The following is a 24,858-nucleotide window of genomic DNA, read 5'->3' on the forward strand; positions in this document are numbered from 1 at the left end:
CGGTACCCGTAGGTCCAAAAGCTCTCGCGGGGGATCTTGCTCGCTTCACGGAAGCTGCCACACTACTTCCAGGCGCACAGCATCACGGTCGTGTCCGGGTTTTGCCTGGAGCGGCCCCTCACCAACCGTGAAGCCACCGGGAGGCTAGATGAAGGGTACTGGGTCATGTACTTCGACGACGCCTTCAGCTTGCAGGGCGCCAGCGCTGGAGTAGTGATCGAGTCACCCACAAGAGATCAACTCAAGTTCATGATTCAGGTCGACTTCGCCAAGTCCACCAACAACACAGCGGAGTACGATGGATCGCTAGCCGGGCTGCGTGCGGCAATCGCCCTCGACATCAAGCGCCTGGTCGTTCGCGGGGATTCCCAACTCGTGATCAATCAGGTGAACAAAGATTACGACTGTCCCCAGATGGCAGCGTACGTGGAAGAAGTGCGAAAACGGGAGTCCAAGTTCAAGAGACTGCGGTTTGAGCACGTCATGCGCAAGTACAACTTTGTTGCGGATGAGCTATCCAAATGGGCAGCGGAACGCAGTGAGGTGCCTCCTGGAGTATTCGTGCAGAGGCAGTCAAAGCCCTCTGTCGATCCCAAGTCGGTTGCTGGGAAAGCCCCTCCGGCAACTCAAGGGGATCCTGCAGCCGCGGGGCACCATGCTACTGAACTCGTGGCATGCTTGAGCCGGGTACCGCCACCTTGGGCCGCGGATATCATTCGCTACCTCAAAGATGGAACCCGTCCAGGAGAAGACCTTGCCGCGGAGCGAGTAGCCCGGCAAGCAAAGATGTACGCTCTGGTGGACGGAGATTTCTACCGGAGGCGTCCAAATGGAGTTATGCTCCTGTACGTGCTCCGAGAGGAAGGGCGCATGCTGCTAGAGGATATCCAACGAGTCACATGCTCGCATTGTGTGGCCTCCAGGGCGCTAGCTGGGAAAGCGTTTCGGCACGGCTTCTACTGGTCAACAGTATTAGCCGACGCCGAACAATTAGTCAAGACCTGTGAAGCATGCCAGTTTCACACGAAGAAGAGCAACCAACCAGCTCTAAACCCTGCAAGTCATCCCGTTCTCGTGGCCGTTTGCGGTCTGGGGACTGGATATCGTCGGCAAGATGCCGAAAGCTGTGGGCGGCTACTATTACAAAAGAATTAAGCATGTCGTATTTCTGGCAAACTAAATATTTCTGAAAACTTCATATTTATCATTGACCTTTGGTTTTCCTGAAAGAAAAACCTTGACCTTGGATCGGTGGGCGCATATTTGCCTAGGCAGTGACCATAAGAAACGGAAAGAAACAACCTAGCGGGCTAGCGGCGATGAACTGACGATAGTCATCGTGGGACAGCAGCCAACGACGAAGCGCCGACCCGGAATTCCAAAACCCCGTTGTACGATCTCAGCGGCTCAGCCCCTGCGTCCCCTCCTCCTGGTCTACCTTCTGCCGCCGCTGTCCGCTGCCGCCGCCGCCGCCCTGCGGCATCCCCGCCGGCAAGATGAACCCCTTCCTATTCTTTCTTGTCCTGCTGCTGCTCGCTCTGGTAATCTGATCTATTCCGAACCTAGGTCTATTGTTAGATCTGATCATGTCGACCCGTTTCGCTCGGCATCCTGATGCCACTCTGGTTTGCCCTCCGTCTTCCTCTTGCGCTGCAGGTTCCGTCCCAGGAGGCGGCCGAGCCCACCACACCGGGGACCCGGACGCGCAAGATTGGCCGCACCGCCGCCTCCTCGGTGTTCTCGCTCTTCAACCTCAAGCCCCAGAGCAAGTTTTGGACTGAATCCATCATGCGCACAGGTTAGGTTCCTTCATTTCCTTCTTTCTTGGCCTTTGGGATTCCTGCCTGATTGTGGCATTATGTTGTTGGTAATACTTACGGGTTTCTTGATTTTGGTAGAATTTGATGACTTGAAGGGTTCGACGTCACGGGACTCCAGCAACAAGGCGCTGCTTAACTTCACAAGAGCTGGTTGGTTCTTGTGTTGGCTCATTGGTTTTTTAGTGCCATGTCTAAAAGTCAAAGCTTTGACAGAAACTTCAGTGTTGAGTAGCTTAAATGCTTGTTTGGATTGCGTCCTGGTGCGTTCTATCCTAGCCTAAATAGCAGCCGGACATGTGCCCGCAAGGTGTTTGGTACGCGTACCGGCCAGGCAGCACGCACCTGAGTCAGGCCACCAAAATTGGTCGCCTGAGCCCGGCTGTTTCTATCACCACTATCTCGCCTGACCAGGCAGCAGTTTTTGTGAGGCATCTTGTCCAGGTTTCTAACCAAACAGGCTCTGCAACAACACTTTCTCCTTTTACCTTTGGATGTTGCTATGATTGCATGATAATTTTCAATTGGAATTTTCGCCATTCTTTCAGCAACAGTGCTGATATAATTGTTTATACAACTAAATAAGCCATAACTACCATATCGGTATCTAATAGAACTTGCTGATTTGATCCTTTTATGTCATGTAGAGTCAATCTTCCGAGCAACTCTTTCGTTTCTAAGATACTAATGTGAATTTAAAGGAAGTTTAAGTTCTACAGGTCACTAAATCAAGGTTGAAGAGAGAGAAGTAGGTGGTGGTTATCTCTGTGAAGACCTGCAGTAGAAGAACTAATAAAACCTACGGAACATTTTGGTTTGTATGTAGTCAAGAATTAGCAGGCATGGTATATGGCAAATGCAACCTAAATATCAACTTACCAGTCAGGTCCATTTTTGCTACACAATGTTAGTCCAACGGGGCCTTTGTCTTCGCAACCATAAGTTTTTAGTTTTGCTTCATGTTAAGGACTACGTACTGAAGGTTAGATTTAATTTGTGTGTGGAAGCAATCGATCGAAATACAGATAGTATAGGAGTTGCTATTGTGTCCTCGTCTGTTCATCAGGGAAGGAAAATAGAACCCTTCGCTACTGTGCTTATCCCTTTTTCCTGCTTTTGCTGTATTCAGGTAATGTTGCAAACTACATGAGCCTGGCAGAAGTTGATTCGATATATCTTTCGATCCCTGTGAACTTCATCTTTATAGGATTTGATGGGAAAGGAGGCCATGGTGAATTATCCATATGCAATAATACTAGTTTCATTAGCTGTTTGTTCATACTGAGCATTAACAGTTCCTTTATTTTTTTAGAGTTTAAGTTAGCACCTGAAGAACTGGAGCGCTGGTTTTCCAAAATAGATCACATATTTGAGCACACAAGAATCCCTCCAGTTGGAGAAGTTCTTACCCCGTTCTACAAGACTAGTGTTAAGAAACTAAAGCAATATGATCTTCCTTTAGTCAGCCATGTGAATCACAAGTAACATATCTCTTCATTTATGGCAGCCGATTCAGTTTATTGCCCAATGTTTTGTAATAGAGCCAAGGTATGCTTCCGTGAGCAATAATTCTACTATTCCACCGTTTCTGTTTGGTGCAGTTTTTCTGTGCATGCAATACACATGGGAGAAGATGTCATGTCTGTTTTTGAACATGCTATAAAAGTTCTATCACGCAGAGAAGATCTGACGGATCTCAGGTCAGATGTTCTTTGTATAGACTCCTTGTTGCAATTCTGACCATCCTGCAATTTAGCAAAATCTAATAAGAACTGTATCATATGATGATGACAATGAAATATAGTGCAAGCATACCAGAAAAAGGAACCTCAGTCCAATACCCCAATTATGATTGTACACCCAAAAGAACCTTAATATGGTTTTGCTCTTGCTGTTACTTGGAAATGGAATGTAATGCTTCGAACGAATAACAGCTTCACTGTTTTCCTTTTCAAAGATATTGCATGTTTATTATCTAATCTGATGAAATTTGCCTTGGTGTATAAAGATGAATTTACATATTACACTATAATTTATTCATATATTTTTTCTATTTTTTATATATATATAGACTTCTCTCAATACCTGCATGGAATCTAATACTTCAAACGAATAACACTTCCAATGTTTTCCTTTTCAAAGATTTGCGTGTTTATTGTCTGATCTGTTGAAATCTGCCTTGGTATATAATGAGACTTGCATATTACACTATATTTGCTTGTACTTTTTTTCTACTTTTGTTTGATATATATGGACTTCTCGCAATACCTGTATGGTAAAAACTGCTTACCATACAGTTAGTAGGAAAACCCTTCGCGCTGACCTTTGCAATTACTTCTACAATGCTACCTTTCATTAGCCATCATTTTATCATTTATAATAATAATTATTTTACTTTCTATTCTACAGAGAAAATGAGGCGGCATTTTGGCAAGTGGACAGTGATCAAATGGAACATATATTTTCAACACTTGTCGATCACCTTCAGATACAAGAAGCATACAACATCTTCATTATCAACCCCAAGCCTATTGAAAAAAGCAATCACTATGGTTATCGGTGAGTTCGCAGATTCTTCTATAGCATCATATTGTTAACATAATAGGATTCTGATAGGAGATGCACTCATTTACGTTTAGCGACAAGATTGTGATAAATCAATAGCATGATGTGTCATTTTATGGTAACTTTTGATGGTGTGAAAATGTTCAATTTCCTGCTGCGCCGCAACAAATTCAAAATATAATTGCCATCTCAATATACATGGTTGATAGTGTTACTTGGATGGCAGAACACAAGATTTTGCTAAAAAATAGGTGTCTACATGGACATGGTAATTTTTATTATTTAAATAGCTGTAGCCAAGATTTCCAGCACCTACCAATGTTACTTAATTGATCATGTATGTCCATGATGTAGATGATCACTACCAAGCCAAGTGCAGTTAGGTACTTCTACTATTAAGTCACTATCCTTTATATGTATTGAGTATGAGAATTTTACCATGGAAATGTTGATGTGGCCTTCTGTTTTGACAATATGAAACCATTGAACTGTTGTGACTAAGTAGCACTGGCGTGCATCTTAGTTACACTTTTTGTTAGTAGTCTTGAATTCTTAATACTCTACATTGCATATTCAGGCCTACATAGAAGCCTACTTATGAATCTGATTTTGGCATGTTGCATTTATCATGTTGCACACAACCTCTGTTGTTGGTCTAGTCTCATTTTCAGAGTCACTTGAACTTGGAGCTAGTTCCTTAATTTGATAGTCCATACAGAAACATGAACAGTGTTTATATAACCATTAGTTTATTACAACTTGCAAGTCGAATGGAATATTTACCACCTATTGTTCGACTGATTACAGCCTACTAGCTCCATTCTAAAATAAGTGATATTATGCAAAGCATGTGGTCAATCTTCTCTAACTTCGAGCACTACTCCACTAGGACATGTAAAATATTTACTACAGTTGCATGGAAAATGATAATAATATTTTATTTCCGTGAAGAGTCTTTCCTGATATTATAACCTTTTAGAACTTTTGCAACATACTGCATACAATTTTAGTACTGAAGTTGTACCTTGGAGACGGTAAAAACTGAAAACTAGCATTGCTTATCTTAGAACAGTGGGAGTAATAGTGAAGTGCCACTCTGGTAGCTTCAACTGAAAGTATGCATCAAAATAAATCAATTTAGTAGTATGTGTTAAGCTTACCCAGAATTATGCTAGATATATCAACCCAATACGAGAAATGGTGTTCTAGTTTAGTTTTAAATGATTTGTACCACTTGTTTTCGCATCGAAAGGTATTTTTTTGTCCATGGCTAATTATCTGGACAATTGCTCTTTTTTAAATCTTTGATAAATCTAAAGTCTGCTGCTAAGATGGAAAGGTTAAAATTGCATACATGTATGTTGGTTTGCTAACTGGGTTGCGTTTTGTTCATTTTCTCGTGTCCCATTTTATCATTCAAGTTTAGTTGTACATGTTTGGCAAACAATAAACACCATCTAATTCTTTTCATATTCATTTGTTTAGAGTTCATGTTTTGTGCCATCTGTTTTCACAGGAAGGGCTTCTCTGAGTCGGAGATCAACTTGCTCAGGGAGGTAATGCTTGCATGCTTTAGCAAACTTCCGGCCAGAGTTTGAGAAATATCACTGTGCTTATATCTTGTTGAATGTTGATTTCATAAATCTATTTGGTTTGCACTTGTTATGAAATTCCTTGTACATGATAGATCTTCAGTTGGGAGCTCTTGGCTTGGTAACATGAGGTCATCATGATTTCATGACTGCTCTTGATAATTATACCTTGTTATGTGTTCTGTGAAGTGTGATACATTATGTATGATAGGATGATAGATAGCTTAGTGACTGTGGCCCATAGATGTAGTATAGGACTGTAGGTTGGCCCATGTGGCACACTGGTTCACAGCTCTTCTGTAACAGAATAACATGCATGGTCTGTTGTAAATAAGAAGAGGTTGCAGCATTGCATGTCAATATATCATTCCAAGATCAGCCAAACAAACATATCACATACTCCCTCCGTCCCAAAATAAGTGGTGTGGATTTGTATAGATTCTTACACAAATCCACATCACTTATTTTGCGATGGAGGGAGTATATCATGCTTAACATTCTATTCAGGTTATAGCTGTGATAATCCAATTTAGATTTTCTCTCTGCTCTCTCATTAAGAGTATGGGACGATATGCATGGTTTGCATCAGTGTTTGTCCGTCAGTAGTTTCAGACAAATTTATTAGAGATCCTTTTTGAAAGGCGATATGTATAATGTGAAGGCTGCATAGTTAGTCAATTATCTAAGAAGGATATGGTAGGCAGAGGAAAATGATGTTGAAACAATATGTATGCTACTTTCTTTCTTAGTTGTATTAGTCATTAGTTGCATGTGTTTGTTCATTAAAGTTTCCTCTCACATACTAGAGAAAATGCACTATCGACATTCTGTTGGTTTGTAGTCTCAGCTTTTGTCCATACACGGTTGATTTTGCAAAAAAGTCTTGCCTGGGTGTTGTTCCATATCCTTGAGTTCTACTTATTTAATACAGACAATTTTTAATTGTGCATCTCCAATGATGTCACTGGATTATTATTCTATAGACACTAGACAGATAGTGCACAGACTTGTGTTTACTTGACGTGAATGTCCTTATTGATTATGGATGCATTTTGTTCTTTGGTGGGTAAAGCTGTACTGTGTTGGACCATGACATGTTCGTGATTGTTTTTCTCAGAATAAGACCCTGCAAGCTCAGATACTCCAATCAAAAAGTGACAAAAAACTCTATCTTGGTAATTATTGTCTTTCCTTTTTATGATATTATTATTTCTGAGTTCCTGTATCATTTAATATTGCCTCCTCAGAGGTTGGTTTATGCAAAAAAAATAGGTTTTGTCAATAAGGATTATTGCTTTAATATGGGTATACCAATTTTTGTGGATATAAGGGTGCGTTTGGTTGGCTGGATTGGGGTGGATGGGACAGGGATATCCATCTTTTTGAGGGATAGCCTTTGTTTGATTGGGTGGACAGCATGGATATGGATAGCCAGGTATTTGGAATATTCCTTGTAGATGCTGGATGAGGAGATCCCTATAATTTGCCTGGATTTGCTCATCCACCCTCTTCTCCCCCTCTCACCCGAACCGTTTTTCTCTCCCCTCGATTCTTTTTCTTCTCTCTCCCGTCGGCGCTTCTTCCCTCTGGCCCGCCGGACGCCGCTCCCTCCCTCCGCCAGCGCGTCTCCCCTCTCCTCCGCGGCCGCCGCTCCCTCCCGCCGCTCCATCCCGCCGCTGGCGCGTCTCCCCTCTTCTCTGCACGGCGCTCAGAGCAGCGCCGTGCAGGGGCCGCTCCCTCCCGCCGCCGGCGCGGCTCTGCCCTGCCGTGCGGTCGCTGCTCGCTCCCGCCGACGGCGTGTCTTCCCTATGCTCCGCCGGCGCGGCTCCCTCCCACAGCCGGCGCTGCTCTTCTATGCCGTGCGGGCGTTGCTCCATCTTGCCGATGGCGCTGCTCCCTCCAGCACGAGGCGACCGACAGAGGAGCTGGGCGAGGAGGGCGGCCTCGAACTGGTCTGTGACGGCCGAGGCGCGAGAAGATGGCCGGGGCGTCGAAGTCAGGCAGCGAGGAAGGGCGCGAGAAGATGGCCGGGGCGTCGAAGTCGGGCGGCGAGGAAGGGCGCGGAGCTGGGGAGGGAGGCGAGGAGCTGGTGGGAGTGGAGCACGGCCGGGGAGACGGGGTCAATCTCTGTCTCTGTTGATCTATGTCTCTCTCGATCTCTGCCTCTCTCTTTCTCTGTTCAGTACTGACGCCTCTCTCTTCTTTTTTGTTGATTTTTATTTCATTTTTGATGCGGCTATGCTGGTTGATCTCAAGTAAACATGTTTTTTTGTTTGACCAAATCTCAAACTACATGTTGATTTTGATTAATCTCAAATTAACACGTTGATGTTGATTGATCTCAATTTAAATTGAAAACTTCAATTTTAGTATCATAGTCATCCATCTCTTGTCCGTCCAAACCAAACAGAGACCTGGCTCATCCAAGTTAAGCGACCAAACACAGGGCAGGGATATCCCTATCCATGTCATCATGGCTATACCTGTCCACTTTGCTCGCCGGGGAACCAAACGAGCCCTAAGAAGCTGGCAAATTCTACTAAGTTAAAGTGTTAAACAATGTTGACTTGCATACGTTGGTCATGATGTTGATTAACATAATTTCTATTCAACTTCTTGCTTGCTATTTACTAGAAAAGTCATGTACTTTTTTTGAACATCCTCGTAATATCCATGTAAAAATTTGTTTTCCTCTCATCTGATACTTAATGCGTCTAAGTCTAGTTTTAACTTTACATGTTTCAACAGACAAACATGGTGTTGCTTTTACCCAAATATTTTACTTTGTGCAATAGTAATACACATGTAGAGGCAAAGCTGATCTTTTTGCTGGACTATTTTCTATTATATTTCTGTGGTTCGCTTTTCTGCTACTTAACTATGACATGTAATAGTATGGATCCCTGTAATTCTGTATAAAGCAGATATAGAGAAGGGAGTGAACAAAAGGCCCTTATATGAAAGTCATCCTCTGTCATCATTTTCGTGGACCACAACTGACAATGTGGATATGGTATGCCTTTCTTTCAGTTCGTTTTGCTTGACCATTCAAACATTTCCTTTTGTGCTATATTATTCGTGAGCTACATATACACCAAAACTGGTTGCTGTGAGTGCTTGACCTAGCGACTTTATATGTGATTGTTGGGTGGCCAGTGGATTTATCTTAATTACCCTGTCTTTTGAGGCTGCACTTAAACTTTTTGAGTTTAGTTCTTAAGTTTGTATGTCTTATGGCAGGAAAAAGTTATCTAGTCAGTAGGAATAGCCAAAAAATATTTTATTTGACCGCTAATCAGGATCCAGCCTGATGTGCTTTTTGGAACGCTGTCTAATTTCAGCATACTTAGGGTGTCTTTGGTTCATGCCATATCATGCCGTACTAAATTTTGCCAACCATTTGCTAAGCCAAAAAATTGGCTAGAGATTCCTTGGTCCTCTGTTGGCAAAAATTTTGTGCTACGAGTTGTGAAAAGATTGTGAGGTGAGTGGGCAAGTTTTCATGGGCAACCAACCATGTAGGGGCACACGGCTTGCCGGCTCAGCGCTTCTGCTCCGATCCGTACTCCACAGCAATGTGGCGCCTATCCACAACTCATCTCTCTTTTCTGCCTTCCACTTATTCTGTTCCAGTAAATTTTTTTGTGAACAAAACAAAAAGCCTGTTTTCCTCTTTCCTGACACAGCATGGCAGAGAAGATGATCTGGAGCCATGGAGCTTGCCTCGATGTCCCCCTGGTGGCTTATCACGAAGGCGTGCGACCTCCCCTCCACTGACAATATGTGGTTCGGCCTTCCTTTTCCTCTCCACCTGCTTGCAGCGGGTCATGTTCTCGATGACATCATCGCCTTTCCTTGGCATGCTCTTCTGCTTTGTGGCCCACTTGCTCCTGACTCACTGCCAGCGCCGGGGCCATTATGGCACCCTCAACGGCGTCAGCACCAGAGCCACAAGCCACTGCTCGACTGAGGGGAGGTGACCCAGGGGGTGTGGGGTTTGTCGTGGTGCTGGTGTCCTCCGTGCTCCTCAACAGGTTCTACAGTGTTCCGTTCATGCTCTAGATCATGGCGTGGGGCATTGGCCAGGAGGTGGTGTTCCTGGTGCTGGGCCATGAGAAGTGGTTCCGTGCAGCGGCGCACGGGCTCATACTCCGGCAATTCTGGTTTGCTGGGGTCACGGTCCTCCTTGCCGTCGCCATCGCAATCCCTGCGCACGTCCTCCCTCTCGCCATTTTCCTCTCCTTGCCGTCTCCAGTGCCACCGGCATCACCACCGTCACGGTCCTACCAATGGCGGCATCTCAGGGCCAAGGAGAACAAGAAGAACGTGACGCCGTACGCGAGGATGACAAGTGAACTTTTTGTTTTGCTTGTAAATTTGTTTGTCTAGAAAAAATAATACATGGGGGGGGGGGGGGGGGTTGCAGAAAAGAGAGAGGAGTCGTGGATGGGCGCTATGTTGCTGCGGAGTACAGATGGTGGGCAGGAGGGCGGAGCAGGCAAGCTGCGTCCCAAAATTTTGGCATTGCATATTTGGGCACCAAGCAAACGATATCCTTATTGTGTTGACAAGCTGTAATGTAGTCTCTATGGTCCGATAGAATTGATTATTATTATGTGTAACCCAAAGTTACATGAATATGAAAACAAACGGTTATTTTGGCAGCGCAAATTTGGGCACCAACCAAACGATAGCCTTATTCTGTTGACAAACTGTATTGTAGCCTTTATGGTCTGATAGAGTTGATTATTATTATTATGTGTAACCCAAAGTTACATGAATATGAAAACAAACGGTTATTTTGGCAGCGCAAATTTGGGCACCAACCAAACGATAGCCTTATTCTGTTGACAAGCTGTATTGTAGCAGTGTATGGTCCGATAGAATTGATTATTATTATGTGTAACCCAAAGTTACATGAATACGAAAACAAACGGTTATAATACATATAACCTAATTAAATGCTCTGTTCATGCCTTGTACAGGGGGATTGGTCAAAGACGTGCAAGGAAGCCTTAAGTAATTTTGAACTTTTGAAGGCAGGAAAGAGTAAAGATGACATTGTTTATGACAAAGCTGTTCAGGTGCCACACTCGCAGAAGTACATGAAATTAAATACCTTAACATATATATATACCTTACATCACATGTTCTTGTTAGATATTACATGGTGCAAAAGATGAGCTGCATGATGTTCTGGTGAGCGCACTCATGTCTAGTGATCTGAAGGGTCTGCATGCTGAATGCCTTACAGATATATGGATTGGCAGAGACAGGTCTGCGTTTTGTTTGCTTTTACTTTTTTGGAAAGAAGTCAATATTCTCCCCTGAACTTTGATGCTACATCTGCTCCATGCCACGAGCTACCAAACGAGCTGCTCTACCCATTGATTTTCTAAAACTGGAGCGGATCACCCCCTGAAGTGGTTTTGCCAGTGGTCAATGACATGGTGATGAACTATGAAGTGGCAACTACTTAGTGAATCAGATATATAAAAATTATATACAAAGTGGATCCGCATGTCAGTGAGGTTCCACTCTTATTCACTTTACTTTTCTCTGTTATACCCTTTTTTCTCTTCATCCTCCACTGGTCGGGGATGCTAGCAGCTATGGTGTGCACCTTGGTTGCTAACACACTCCCACGGCCAGGTCAGAAAGGGAATGTCTGCTGCGTGCTCTTGCAGGCAGCTGACAGCAACGGTACCTGCGGCTATGTCAGCAAAGACAGTGCCGGGCCTCCATTGTCAGGCTGCTCTATGGCCATACTGAGGCCCATCCATCATGTACACAACGTATGTGCCAAGACTCCTCTTTCAACTCCACAAAATAGTACAGGAGTTTCGTTCCACTCTCATCCTCCAAACCTATGCACCTGCCTTCATACATATCTCATAAGGAAGCAGCTTGGAACCTGTAGAACACTTAAAGAACTACTCCCTCCGTTCCTAAATACTTGTCGCTGTTTTAGTGCAAGTTTGCACTAAAACAGCGATAAGTATTTAGGAATGGAGGGAGTAATAGTTAAGATCCAAGTAAAAGGGTAGGCAGGTGAGGGGGAGCAAGTTCTGTCATGTCTGATTCTGAGACGGCTAGAGGAAAACGACATGGTTGCAGGAGGAGGCGAGCAGCAAGTAACCGGTGACTGGTGTGAATACAAGTGTGGCAGACACTGTAGAAAGGGATGCTTACTAATTTCAGCAGAGTATACAAGTAGATGAGAACCAGTGGTGTCCGCCTACAATGGTGCAGTAGGAGGGCGACATGGGAATATGGGATTCTGGTTGCGATGTGTAGTAAAGCAACATCACATTTGGGGACCATGGAGAAAAGAGAGGCCACGGTGAAGAGAGGAGGAGGATGGATATTTGTATTAGAAGAGAGTAGTTGCTCTGTCATATTTGCAAAACCACTTCATGGCGTCATTTTCTGTAGTTTACAAAAAGTCAGGTGGTAGCATCAAGCAAATTAATTCGGTTATGTAGCAGCCAAATCGGAACACCAAAGGCACTAAGCCAACAATGTCGTGCTGGCAAATATTCTGGCTGGAACTATTGCGTTACATCTGGAAAACTAAATCTAGTGATCTGGGTACCGTAAAAGATTTAATTGTTTGGCCCATGATGGAGCAAAAGGTGGTCATGCAGTTCATATCTATGGTGCCCCTATAAGGCAGCAATACTGATGCTTCTTGCTCCCCAGGTGGTTTCGTTCTATCAGAATAGGTTCTAGCTGTTGTGTTGCCAATGTGTTCCAAGTATTGGGCGTTCACGTGTGTTCTGCCACTTCTAGCTAGTCTGATGGGTCCTCGGCAATTATTGGACCCGCCAACTTCTTTTCTCAAATCTTTTTTTTCGATCTTTTATGTGATATATTCCTGAGACATGTATACAAGATTGAATGCGTACGAAACCGGAACAAGTCCATCCAAACACCAAACTTGAATGGTCACCCGAATAGAATTCATAAGATGGATAGAAAACCATGTCTTAGTTCAGGGACTGAAGTAGACATTCCATCAAAGTTCAGGGGGCACATTACATACTTTTTCATTTATTGCTGTTGAGGTTGGATACTCCTAATCCAAACTTTTCTCCAGGTTTGCTTTTGTTGATCTAAGTGCCGGGCCATTTTCCTGGGGCCCTGCTGTCGGTGGGGATGGTGTCCGCACAGAACTTAGTCTCCCAAATATAGCAAAGACTGTTGGGGCTGTTGCAGGTCAGTTTTTCCCCAAATTTTTTTCCATATGCTGTTTCAACACTATTTTTTTTTTATACTCCAGAATGCTTATGCATCAGGCATGCATTGCCACTATGTATATTTTAGATTTGAACATTTCAAAAATTATATCTCATTAGTTTCCTTAGCTGCTAGCATGTTCCCAACTATTATTACTCCCTCCGATCCATATTACTTGTTGAAATATTACATGTATCTAGACGGTTTTTAAACATAGATACATCCATATTTGGGCAATTTTGAGACAAGTAATATGGATCGGAGGGAGTATAATATTATTTTTCTCACTCTACTTGTTCTTAAAGCCATTAAGACACTTTTAGTCATTTTCGTTTGTTAGATTGATTGCTTTACAGTTAATTACTCATAGCAGCAAGTAATCTTTAAACCCATTTTTAGTAAACCACCTACCTGAGCTCTATTGTATTCACTTCATCATACCATTTCTAATATCGTTAGCTTCATATAGAGTACACAGGTTATATGATATTGGGGCTATTAAATGGTAATACATCCTATCTCAAGTTAAAACACGTATAAACTGGTTGAATTGATAACTGAGCTGAGGGAAAAGCATTGAGAACAAAAAGTCTTGCTGAAAATAAGATATATTATGTCATAAAGTTACAATAGATGACATGCTTGGAAATGTTTACATAGCACACTTATTATAACATACCAGGAACTGCTCGATCTACATTGCGTGCTTGATCTAGGTTTGTCCTATTATATACTCTGGCATCTGGGTATTATTCTGTCTCCAGTTTATTTCTGGCGTACCGCCAGGGCTTGAAAACCCAATAGCCAGTTCAATTCCTGCAATAATGGTGGCCCAAGAGAAAAAAAATTCTAGTTAGTATCGGATTAGTCTCACACAGATAGTTCAGGTGTAAATTCATAGCATATAGTGCTCGAGGTCTAAAGATAGCAATTCCAGGTTAACCCTTTCGGACGAAGCAGGAACATAAGGCTGAGTGACTTGTTGTGGCTTCTGTTCTTCAGCGAACTTTGGGTCTTAGGGGTGTTATGGATATTATTAGATCATGAAAATTGCTGCATAGGCACAAAATCATGTTGGCCTGTGGAGGATAAACGGTTTGGATATCTACTGATGGTGTTTGGGGCATTTCCAGTTGTACTGTTTGTTACTGAGGGCATTAGCTTTTTTGCATGGTGCGTTAGCTCCCTGGCCCAGCAGCGGTAGTCTATGTGGCCCAAGGGTAGTAGCATCGGGATTAATTTCTGACATAGAGAGTTGAGATGTAGACTAGTTTCATATAATTTTGAAGGATCGTATATGGCAACTCCGTGTTATCTCATTCTTTATTGAAGCAGGTATGAGAGCCCATGCAAGTAGCTAGCACGCAACCTCATCCAGGTGGCGCACTGAGCGTGTAGAGAATTCATACTTGAGTTTGTTTCATTTGTTTCTAATTTATATCTACGATATTTTCTGTTAAGCGAGAAATTTCTGAGCGACTGCATTTGCTCTGCACCGTGACTTGTTTGTCCAGCATGAAGTGATTGTAGTTTGTCTGATGCAGAAGTGACAGAAGAAGAGGCTGAAGAAAGACTACAAGACACAATCAGAGAAAGGTTTTCTTCTGTTGGTGAGGTACTATCATCATTCTTTCAATACATTTAAATATTGTTCTTTACTGCCAACCCAATCTCATATCAAATGTTTCTGCTCCTTGATGGCCATAGTAGATTTGTAATAAAAGGTTGTGATGCTGCTTACAAATTCCTTTTTGTCGTACTCCTGCCACTATAGAGAGAGAGAGGGAGAGTTTTGGGAGCACAACAGGAAAGAAGAGAAGGAGCAGAAAGATTTGGGATACTTGATATTATTTTCCTTTACTGTGTTACGCTGCACTTCTGACAGTCATAATTCACTTACAGCTGGTACCCTAAGTCATGAATCTCTCACATTATAATGACGTCCCAACTTCTGTTTGGTCATTACTCAAGTCCTCTCTTGTGATCTTACTTCCTTTACAGCTTTTCATGCATACCCTCATTTCCTCTTAACACCTTCTCCTTCTCTCTGTTGTGTTGTCACATCTTGAACAATGGAACAAGCTTTTGATTTGTATTTTGTTGTGTGGAATTTTTTGGTTCAGGACTACCATGCTGTTGATATCCTATTGGCAGAGATTGATGTGTATGAACTTTTTGCTTTCAAGCATTGCATGGGAAGAAGAGTAGAGCTTGCCCTTTGCAAAGGTACTTCCAGATAACCATAGATTTGCAAATTCAACTATTTGACATAATGGTAAACTTGTAGATGATATCTGTCTTGCAACTCATCCACTTACGCCACAGTTTCATCTGATTTGCTTATTTATTTGTTTTGGTCCAAAGAGTGAAAAAGCTAAATACATGCAACACCATTCATTAACATTACGTTTGGATGTCGATATTGGAGCGTGGAATTCGGAATTGGAATTAGGTTTCCTCAATTCTGATGTTTGGTTGTCCTCAGAATTCAGAGTTGGTATTTGCAGCTCATTTCCGTGGAATTGGGCTACAACTAAAAGAACCCCTTCACAATACCGAGCTCTTCCCCTCCGTATTGAGAGGAATTGGAGCCGACTGCAACCTTTCCCCGCCGTCCCGTACCATCGCCGGAGGTTCGCCGCAGCTGGCCGGCACCACCGCCGGAGGTTCGCCGCCAACCACCGCCGGTTACGCCGCAGCCGGCCGGCACCATGCCGGAGTTTCCCCGCCGACCACCACCGTTGGAGATTCGTTGCTGACTGCAGCCGCCACAGTTGGAGCGGGTGGTGCGGGAGAAGATGATGGTGGAGGAGAAACAGCAGGCGGCGTTCAGCGAGCAGGCGGCCATGGAGGACATCCTCGACGAGCTCGATTCATGAGACTAAATCAATTGATTCGTACGTGCGTGTTCGAACAAATCAATCCACCATTGGATGCATGCGGCAGAATACTAGTAGCGGTAATTGATTGATTCGTGAGTGGTAGAGAGGTGGGTGTGAGGCCAGTGGGTGGGCAGCGGCGCGGAGAGGTCTGCCGTGCGGGCAGATGGCCGGCCAGAGGGGCGGCAGGATGAGCAGCAAGCGCGGTGAGAGGAGGAGAAGATGGGCCAATTCAGCGGATAGGCACCCAAACAGAAATTGGAATTTGTTATATACGGTGATTCCAAATAACGAATTCATCGACAACCAAACACCAGAATTGACATTTGAGCCCATTTCAATACAGAGGCTGATTTGGTATTGAGCCCAATTCAATTCCAAGGCTTCCAATACATACGTCCAAACGAAGCCTAAGTATATACGCACCCACTCCCACCTGAAGAAAAAGCATGGACACGATGTTTTTTGCATCAATTACAAAAGCTACAGAGTTATCTTTTCCTTTAAAAAAAATGTTATCGATGTTTTTCTTGAGATCTTCAGTTTATGGTACAACCTGGGCTTGAGTCTTGTACTGTTCCTAATGTTCCTGTGTTTTTGTTTGAAAGATCTCTGCTTGCTATTAATAACCTTCAGTTATGTACACAGAACTCGAAGAAAGGATGCATGATCTTAAAAATGAACTGGAGGGTTACAATAATGGAGATTCTGATGAAATTAATAAGAAGAAAGCTCTTGATGCACTCAAGAGGGTGGAAAAATGGAACTTGTTTAAAGATACTTCTGAGGTTAGCTTTTTCCAACTGCTGCTACGTAGCACAGAGTGTGCTGTTTTGGCACTTTAGAGCATGCATAGTCGTATACTCCGTCCGTTCCAAAATGTAAGGTGCATTACTTTTGTTGACTGTCAAAATTTCTAAAGTTTGAGCAAACTTATAGCAAAACGTATTGACATATACGTCAAATCAAAATATTATGAAAATATTTTTCACAATGTATCTAATGATACTCACTTGGCATCATAGATGTTGATATTTTTGTTATATGGTTGGTCAAAGTTTAGAAAGTTTGACAGTAAACAAAAGTTATACGCCCTACACTTTGGAACGGATGGAGTATATGGAATGGATAATGGGAGATATAGCTGTCACGGGTCTTTGTCTGTATAAGTCAACGGTACTTGGCGAAGTGGTAGTAATAGGAGTTGCTACCATGTAGAGCTGCTAGCAAGTAAAGATTAAAGTTGCTAGTAAGTAACATAGGTCTACCACTCACTATTGACTGCCTGCATAAATCAATATTAGTTGCCATCAAATAACAAGAGTTTCCAATGGGTAACATCTGGCATGGCTGGAAGGTAGAAAGCAAGACATGCACAATAACAAAAAGCAGGGTGACGTGTCACGCTAGCAGCGGTAGCACGGTAGTCGCGTCCTGGAAAAAACTATTTTAACATGAACACGTTCTCCTTTTAATGTCAACACAACTTCCTGGAATTAATCGTATTTCTAATAGCAGAATTCAATCATGTAATGTCAGGAACATCATAATTACACAGTGGCTCGTGATTCATTTCTTGCACACCTTGGGTCAACATTATGGGGATCGATGAGGCATGTCATTGCTCCATCTGTTTCTCACAGTGCATACCATTACTACGAGAAGTTATCATTTCAGTTGTACTTCGTGACACAAGAGGTAACTATTCTGTTTCTTTTGCTTGTGTTTTGTACATTCAATAAAGTTATGCCCCCCTGCACTGTCTTTTTTTTTTTGCAGAAAGTCAGGAATATAAACCAGTTGCCTGTTAATGTAAAATCTATCAAGGAGGGCCTTAGTTCTTTGTTATTACGGTCTCAGAAGTCAATGTTTAGTCAACACATGTACGTGTTCTTCATTTTCTCAATCTTGGTTTATAGTCTTATTACATGCTTTTTGTTCATCAAGAAGGGCAAATCAAGTGCTTCTTTAGCTACAAATATGGAGGGATCATGGTAGAAAAAAAAAGATTTAACATGGAGTGATAAACTTACCACAGGGTTTAAAACTAATCAATATGGAAACAGTATGTGAAATTCAGGTGCACCTATTACAGTTTTATTCTGCGGCTTGTTTTCTCATAGCACGTTCATTTAACTTTCTTAGTTGTACTTAAAAGTGATTCAAAATAGAATTGTAGATTGTCGTGAGCATGGTTTCAAAGCGTCCAGGCGCTTTAAGGCGTTGGGGGGGCGCCTCAACGCCTAGGCGCTCAAAGCGCGAAGCGAGGCGACGCCTTAGTCAAATTTTGCAAAGCGCTAGGGGAACTAATATGGCAGACATGAGTAGACAGAAAACCTGATTCATACCTTGAATTTCCCACGATTTATACCACTGGCGGGGGAGGAGGGGATCTGGCGGGCAGCAGCCTGGCGGCGGACTGGCGGAGGAGGATGGGATCTGGTCGGCAGGAGCTCCTCTCTCTCTCTTCCCACGATTTATACCACTGGTGTGTTCCCCTCTCTCTCTCCCAACTCATTTTCCCTCCAATTTCTCTTCCTCTCCCGCCAATTTCAGTTTCTCCCGCCGATTTCTGAGTTCTGGGCCTTCTGGCTCTTTTCCCGCTGAGTTCTATCGAGGGCATCCAGAGAAGAGGGAAGCGGCGATTTCAGCGCCTAGGCGACGTTCCTGGGCGCCTTAGTCCTAATTCTAAGGCGAGAACGACGCCTTGAGGTCGCTGGGCGCTTCGACGCCTAAGCGTCGACTAGGCGACACTTTGAAAACCATGGTCGTGAGTCTAGTTTATAGTCAGTAAGCACTTGTATACGTCTCGAAAAGGTTGGAACATTTGGGTATGCCATATGGGATATCCATAGTTGAAACTTTCCGACGACAAAAACAACATTTTGGTTGATGCCATTGGTTGTCGAAACTCATTCACAAAATGGCATTCATGACATAGTTTTCTTAAAATGGTAAAAATGTTCTCTGCTCCTGCTAATTAGATCCAAGAGCATCGCCTACCTCATGGATGTGTCTGCTAACCATCTAGACCATGCATCCAGGAAGATAATGCACTTGTGTAGTGCATGAAGCAAGAAGGCTTAAGACTCCTGCAGAACATTGCAACAGAACACAATTTTTTGTGCTAATGAACAAGTATTTGATCTTGCTTACCATGATGAGCGACACATCGAACATTCAGAAGTATCGTGCCTCCTTGGCAATGTAGTGTGTTCCATGATGTCCTCTCATGAGTGGCGCACTGTGGCCTTATTTCCTCCTCCCACCACGCCATGTGCTGGTGTCATTATCCTCTCCTCAGCAACCACGTGACCGTATATGCAGCTTGCCAGTATGTCCTTACAGGCAGGAGTTCACCACACGTCCTCCCTACTTGCGCCTACAGGCCACGCCAGGTGCCTTGGGATGCTTTGTATTGCCATTTCTGCCGGTCTTGTCCATACCTTTTGATAATATTTTGGGGAATTTTCGTTTATTTCAATTGCATTTTCCCATTGAAAAACCGTGCGAAAATGCAAAGTGTTCTACAAACTCTGGCATGGATTAAAAAGCAGAAAAGTTCCTTGTTCCTGATCTGCCAGTGAATAATGAACTGCGCGGTGCCACTCCTATTGATAAAACCTATGTGATTTTGTACATTCCATCCATTCTGTTTGGGTCTGGTTGGTTCATGGAATTGAATAAAACCTTGTAAGGGCCAATCCCCGAGAATTCAGAGTCCCCATTGCTAATATTAAGCCATATGTACGTTAAAAGTTAACTATGAAAACACAAGAATATGATCTATCCATGATGTCGGCAATATAATTTTTCTTCTCATATGTACACTTGTGCATTAGACTTTTTTCTCAGAAACCTCCTAAGTGATAAAAGGCGGAATTATCTTCTTTGTTTTTTCTTTAGTATTGGATCCATTATTCTTCAAAATTGATCTCGAAATGTATCAATGTATCCTTAAGTTTTTAAGGAACCTTAATCAGTGATTGACTTGTGCGAATGACTGACATAGAGAAGAAACCCATTGCCAGCGATTAATTAGTAGGGTAGTAGCTCCGGTGACGAGTAAGAGGAAGAAGACGTGTCAAGGCAACCACCGAACTGCTACTTGCTGAGGTCACTAGAGTGATTACGTGAGTGACTGGAGGGTTATCAGAGGTGGAGAAGATGGAAAGACTAATTGTGGCTTATCTCTATAGTCAAAGAAGATAGCAGGAATGGTGGTCCATACCTTCTCTAATTGTCCATCAATTCTATGCAATTGGCCCAAGGTGCGATGAAACAGCCTCCGATTTGGGAATTTCATTTTCTGTTCCACGATTCAAGGCTCATTTCTGTGAACCCAAATGCTGCATTATATTGTTCATATATCAGAATTTTCATTGATTCCCATCATGACCTCATGTTCTTCCTCCATGGTTTCTCTCATGGCTTTCTCTCTGTTCTAAATATGTACAACAGTTCCCTGCCCTTATCACAGAAGAATCTGTATGGCACAGACTATGGCTATCACAAGAACAGTGGACAGAAGCAAAAGTAACATAGAGGGCACCAACAGTGAAAACCAATGTTCAACAGCAGCACACAGGAGAGCATATGGGCATGCGAGCACCAAATTTCAATACATATGTAGATAAATGACACAGCAAAAGAGCAAGAGAAGAAGAAAAGAGGAATCTGTTATGTGGGCCATCTGCTGTAGAGAACGAGAGCACCCGACAATGGGCCATGTATGGCGGCACACTTGTAGTGCAGGGCAAGATTGCCTTGACAGCCTTGCCACGGTTTGAATACCCAATTTAATGGCATGAACGATTAATATTTTTTAAACTAGTGGCATATTACGGAGCTTTTCATTATTCAGTGACAGGTCTGGGGCCAGGGAACTATTGAGTGGCCTGTAAGGAAATATACCTTTAGAAAAATTGCATAAAGTTTTGTCTGTGCGTTGTGTGCTTTTTAATTTTACAGTCATCTTGACATCCTCATAAACTATCTTGAGTACAGTTGTGTTTTCCAAGTCTTACGAATTTGAATTATGCATGTTGATACTTAGGCTGTCATTGTCAGAGGAACCAGCATTGATGATGGCGTTTTCTATGGCACGCCGTGCAGCTGCAGTCCCACTCTTATTGGTTAATGGTACCTATAGGTCTACAGTTCGTACATACCTTGATTCTGCTATTCTCCAACACCAGCTACAGAGGTTAAGTGAGCGAGGTTCACTTAAAGGTATATATTCTTTTGATTCGCTTCTCATGATCTAGGGACTTGTGCTGTTTGGTCTGGAGAATGCCATTTGGTTCAGGCAGTGTTTCTATATTTAAAGTTTTATTGACCATTCACATGCATGCTTCTATTGAGTGTTGCATGGAGTTACTCACTTTTTGTATATGAACCATGCAAAACAATGCCTTTAGATGCCAGATACACGTCCTGCATCAGATTATTAACCATATGATCATGTATTCTTTAGACACCACCTTGCAACACATGGATTTTCGTGTGAGGGTTCTGTGCTATTGATCTTTTGAGGCTAAAATGGAATTGGTGATTTTGTTGAGGAAATATAGGTGGGAAAGTTCATGGGTCTATCTTTACAATACTACCTCCATTCTATTTTACTTGTTTCGGACATTAACACAATTCCCAATACTCGCCTTTGTCCTTTCTTTTCGAAATATATATTTGCAAATATTGAATTAATTTTTTTAATTATTATTTGCAAAATTAAACGTACATTAAAAGATGTTTTTGTTGACAAAATGCACCGGTAACATTTTGTGAGATCAGTACGGGGGAGAAGGGGGAGCCTTAATGTTTTTTAATTAACAACACAAAACATTTACGTGAAGAGCCCACAAAATCTAAGAAAATCAAGAAGGTTTAAAGTATATCATCTTTCTCTTGTTTTTACCGTGCGCTAAGGTAAGCACAAGTCTTACAGACCACAAGAACATTCCCATGTAAATACTTTTTTTTGCTTGTAATGTTGTAGGTTATATTGTAGCCCTACTGTCATCATTTCCACAGCACTCCTTATAGGTCAACATGTATTTGACAACTGATGTAGTATCATCTCTAGGATTTTATGATGAGAGAAAATGAAGCTAGTGTTTACTATGTTGATGTGCACTGTATCAAGCATGACTTCCCAGGCCACTGTCTTTTGCTACTGTGTGTTGAATTATCGTAAACGAGGCTTTGTTTCTATGCGCAGGAGAACATTCAAACCACAGGTCGACGCTGGAGGTTCCAGTATTCTGGTTCATACATAGTGAACCCCTATTATTGGATAAACATTATCAAGCTAAGGCTCTTTCAAACATGGTTGTCGTAGTTCAATCTGATGCCAATTCCTGGGAAAGCCACTTACAATGCAATGGGAGGTCAATCTTATGGGATTTGAGGTATGATTGTGATTATTATGCACTCCCTCCGACCCATATTACTTGTCGAAATATTACATGTATCTAGACGCTTTGTAAACATAGATACATCCATATTTGGGCAAATTTGAGACAAGTAATATGGGTCAGAGGGAGTAGTAGTTTCATGAACATAATGATGCTTAGATCCGAGCGACCGTTCTAGAGCTCAGACATGTGGGGTTGGTGTCTGGCCCCCATCTGAATTTACAATATCCTAGCCTCCTTTTCAGTTACCAAATCTTAACCAATCTTCTTTTTTTAAAAAGGGGCTGGTAAGCATATGTTAACTTCCAATTTGAATTTTGTTTGTTGACTTCAGTCATTTGAATATAGACCGGAATCTGACCTGCAATACCTATTTCTCCTTAAAAACTCAAACTGTTCCCACATTTAGGGCGTGCTTGATTTGAGACCACAGGTGGGACTGTGAGAGTCATCCATAGTCATAGTTAACTGTGCTACTGCGGCAGCTAACTTTTCTTTGGCACACAACACCTAAGAGCCATCGTGTTATGGCACTGTTTTGTTTGTGATCTCAAGTAAACTTCCTAACACTAAACTCCATTGTTTTGTTTGTGATCTCAAGTAAACTTTCTAACACTGAACTCCATTGTTTTGTTTGTGATCTCAAGTAAACTTTCTAACACTGAACCCCCTTGTTTTGTTTGTGATCTCAAGTAAACTTTCTAACATCGAACTCCATAGCTTCATTGGAGTCATAAGATCAAGCACATCTAACTTTGTTAGGATTTGGTAACTGAAAACGAGCAAGTCCCAGTTCCCAGTTCCCCCGTTGTCATTAAATATGTCTTATGATTTTGAGTTTGATCCTACTGCATTGATGGTCCTTGTAACTCATTGTGAACAGGAAACCTGTTAAGGCTGCTATCGCTGCATCTGCTGAATATGTGGCTGGTTTACTTCCTTCACATCTAGTTTATAGCTCAGCTCATGAAACTGCATTTGAGGTTTGTTGCGCCTTCATTCCTATCAATTTCAGTATTAGTTGACTAATGGGTAACATATGTCTCTTCTGTGGAACGGCATAATATACAAATATTTCGAATTGCACTTTCATTCCTATCAATTTCACTTCAGGAATTTTTTTTAGAATAGCCAGCAATGATTCAAAAGATGTACCAATCCCCTAGCAGCATGCTGTCTTTACATTCCCATGATTCTTTTGCTATGATCCACCATCCCACGCAAACATACTATCTTTTATGCTGGGCTAACTTGATGTCACATCTGGAATGGATTACCTTCCTCTGGTACATGGCACTTGATGTTAATTTTCATGATCTGTACGGCTTTAATTCAATTAGTCTTGTAGGTTTTATAGTCACCGAACAACTTTCATAAAGAAGGGGGTGGATATGGTACATACCAGTGTAGTAAAGTTTTCTTCATCTATGTCAGATATTGCTGAAATACTTTTCATTCTATCAAGTCACTTCTGCTTAACAAGATAACATTAGAAAAAGAATATTACTAAGCTTCATAGGTAAGGAATACTTTGTACTCCGTAGCATTTATTGTCCTTCTATCCGATCTGGAGGTGCCTTTCAGCGAGAAGGAAATCTAGCAGGTCATATTAAGCAGCAACAACCAGACGAAGCTCTGAGCCCAACGGGTTTACTGCAGAGTTCCGGCGATCTTGCTGGGGGATCGTCAAATGTGATGTGGTGGCTGCATTCCAGCAGCTGTTTGAGCTGCGGGGCAGAGGGTTTCATCCCTTAACCAGGCGCTTCTTGCGCTACTGCCAAAAAAAACAAGATGCTGCTGAGCTGCGGAACTACTGTCCCATTAGTCTGATTCACATCTTCACGTTGGTCTTTGCCAAGGCGCTGTCGCTGTGCACTCTGGTTTCTTCCAACTAAAGTGCTTTCTTCTCCGGTCGTTGCTTGCATGATAATTTGTGCTTGTGTGGCAAACAGCTAGGCTGCACCACCAAGCAATCGAACGTCCTTCTCAAGCTCAACTTGACGTGGGCATTAGACTCTGTCTCCTGGCCATTAATCTTTGAGGTTCTTCGTGATCACTTGCTAGGACGGCTGGCGATCCAGTTCTCCTCTGCGAGCACCAGGATCCTCCTGAATGGCAAGCCAGGCCCTCCTATTTGGCATAGTGAAGGGCTCCGACAGGGAGACCTCTTGTCCTTGAAGCTTTTCTCGCTGGTTGTCAATACCCTGAGCTGCCTCCTGACTTATGCCTCCAACTGTGGTGTATTGGCTCCCTTCGTCCTTGCTGCGTGTTGCCTCGCATCTCCCTTTATGCTGACGACGTTGTGCTATTCTGCAACCTGACGCCTTATGAGCTGCTAGCTGCGAGGGAG

The 24,858-nt window shown here is 42.7% G+C and overlaps 1 protein-coding gene and 1 long non-coding RNA gene across 3 annotated transcripts in view; both read left to right on the top strand.

The window, feature by feature from the left end:
* Positions 1 to 1,269: 1,269 nt before the first annotated feature.
* Positions 1,270 to 24,858, top strand: part of LOC100835558 — a 29,078-nt gene continuing 5,489 nt past the window's right edge. Inside the window, exons 1-21 of one of the 2 annotated variants that reach the window (XM_010237120.3) lie at positions 1,270 to 1,541; positions 1,657 to 1,798; positions 1,899 to 1,970; positions 2,947 to 3,048; positions 3,130 to 3,298; positions 3,419 to 3,517; positions 4,227 to 4,376; positions 5,899 to 5,938; positions 7,092 to 7,149; positions 8,899 to 8,987; positions 10,960 to 11,058; positions 11,135 to 11,250; positions 13,074 to 13,192; positions 14,758 to 14,828; positions 15,337 to 15,439; positions 16,741 to 16,880; positions 17,632 to 17,790; positions 17,872 to 17,975; positions 21,149 to 21,324; positions 22,313 to 22,502; positions 23,392 to 23,491. In XM_010237120.3, coding sequence (XP_010235422.1) covers positions 1,497 to 1,541; positions 1,657 to 1,798; positions 1,899 to 1,970; positions 2,947 to 3,048; positions 3,130 to 3,298; positions 3,419 to 3,517; positions 4,227 to 4,376; positions 5,899 to 5,938; positions 7,092 to 7,149; positions 8,899 to 8,987; positions 10,960 to 11,058; positions 11,135 to 11,250; positions 13,074 to 13,192; positions 14,758 to 14,828; positions 15,337 to 15,439; positions 16,741 to 16,880; positions 17,632 to 17,790; positions 17,872 to 17,975; positions 21,149 to 21,324; positions 22,313 to 22,502; positions 23,392 to 23,491 — 2,343 coding nt within the window. In that variant the 5' untranslated portion in view covers positions 1,270 to 1,496. The remainder of the gene's footprint in view (positions 1,542 to 1,656; positions 1,799 to 1,898; positions 1,971 to 2,946; positions 3,049 to 3,129; positions 3,299 to 3,418; positions 3,518 to 4,226; positions 4,377 to 5,898; positions 5,939 to 7,091; positions 7,150 to 8,898; positions 8,988 to 10,959; positions 11,059 to 11,134; positions 11,251 to 13,073; positions 13,193 to 14,757; positions 14,829 to 15,336; positions 15,440 to 16,740; positions 16,881 to 17,631; positions 17,791 to 17,871; positions 17,976 to 21,148; positions 21,325 to 22,312; positions 22,503 to 23,391; positions 23,492 to 24,858) is intronic. The other variant, XM_014900978.2, reaches the window with a different exon arrangement.
* LOC112271564 lies at positions 18,588 to 21,041 on the top strand. The gene is made up of 2 exons (XR_002964688.1): positions 18,588 to 20,363; positions 20,554 to 21,041. It is a non-coding gene; the product is annotated as an uncharacterized LOC112271564 (long non-coding RNA).

The sequence above is a fragment of the Brachypodium distachyon genome, chromosome 3 (assembly GCF_000005505.3).
Source record: "Brachypodium distachyon strain Bd21 chromosome 3, Brachypodium_distachyon_v3.0, whole genome shotgun sequence".
Lineage (NCBI taxonomy): Eukaryota > Viridiplantae > Streptophyta > Magnoliopsida > Poales > Poaceae > Brachypodium > Brachypodium distachyon.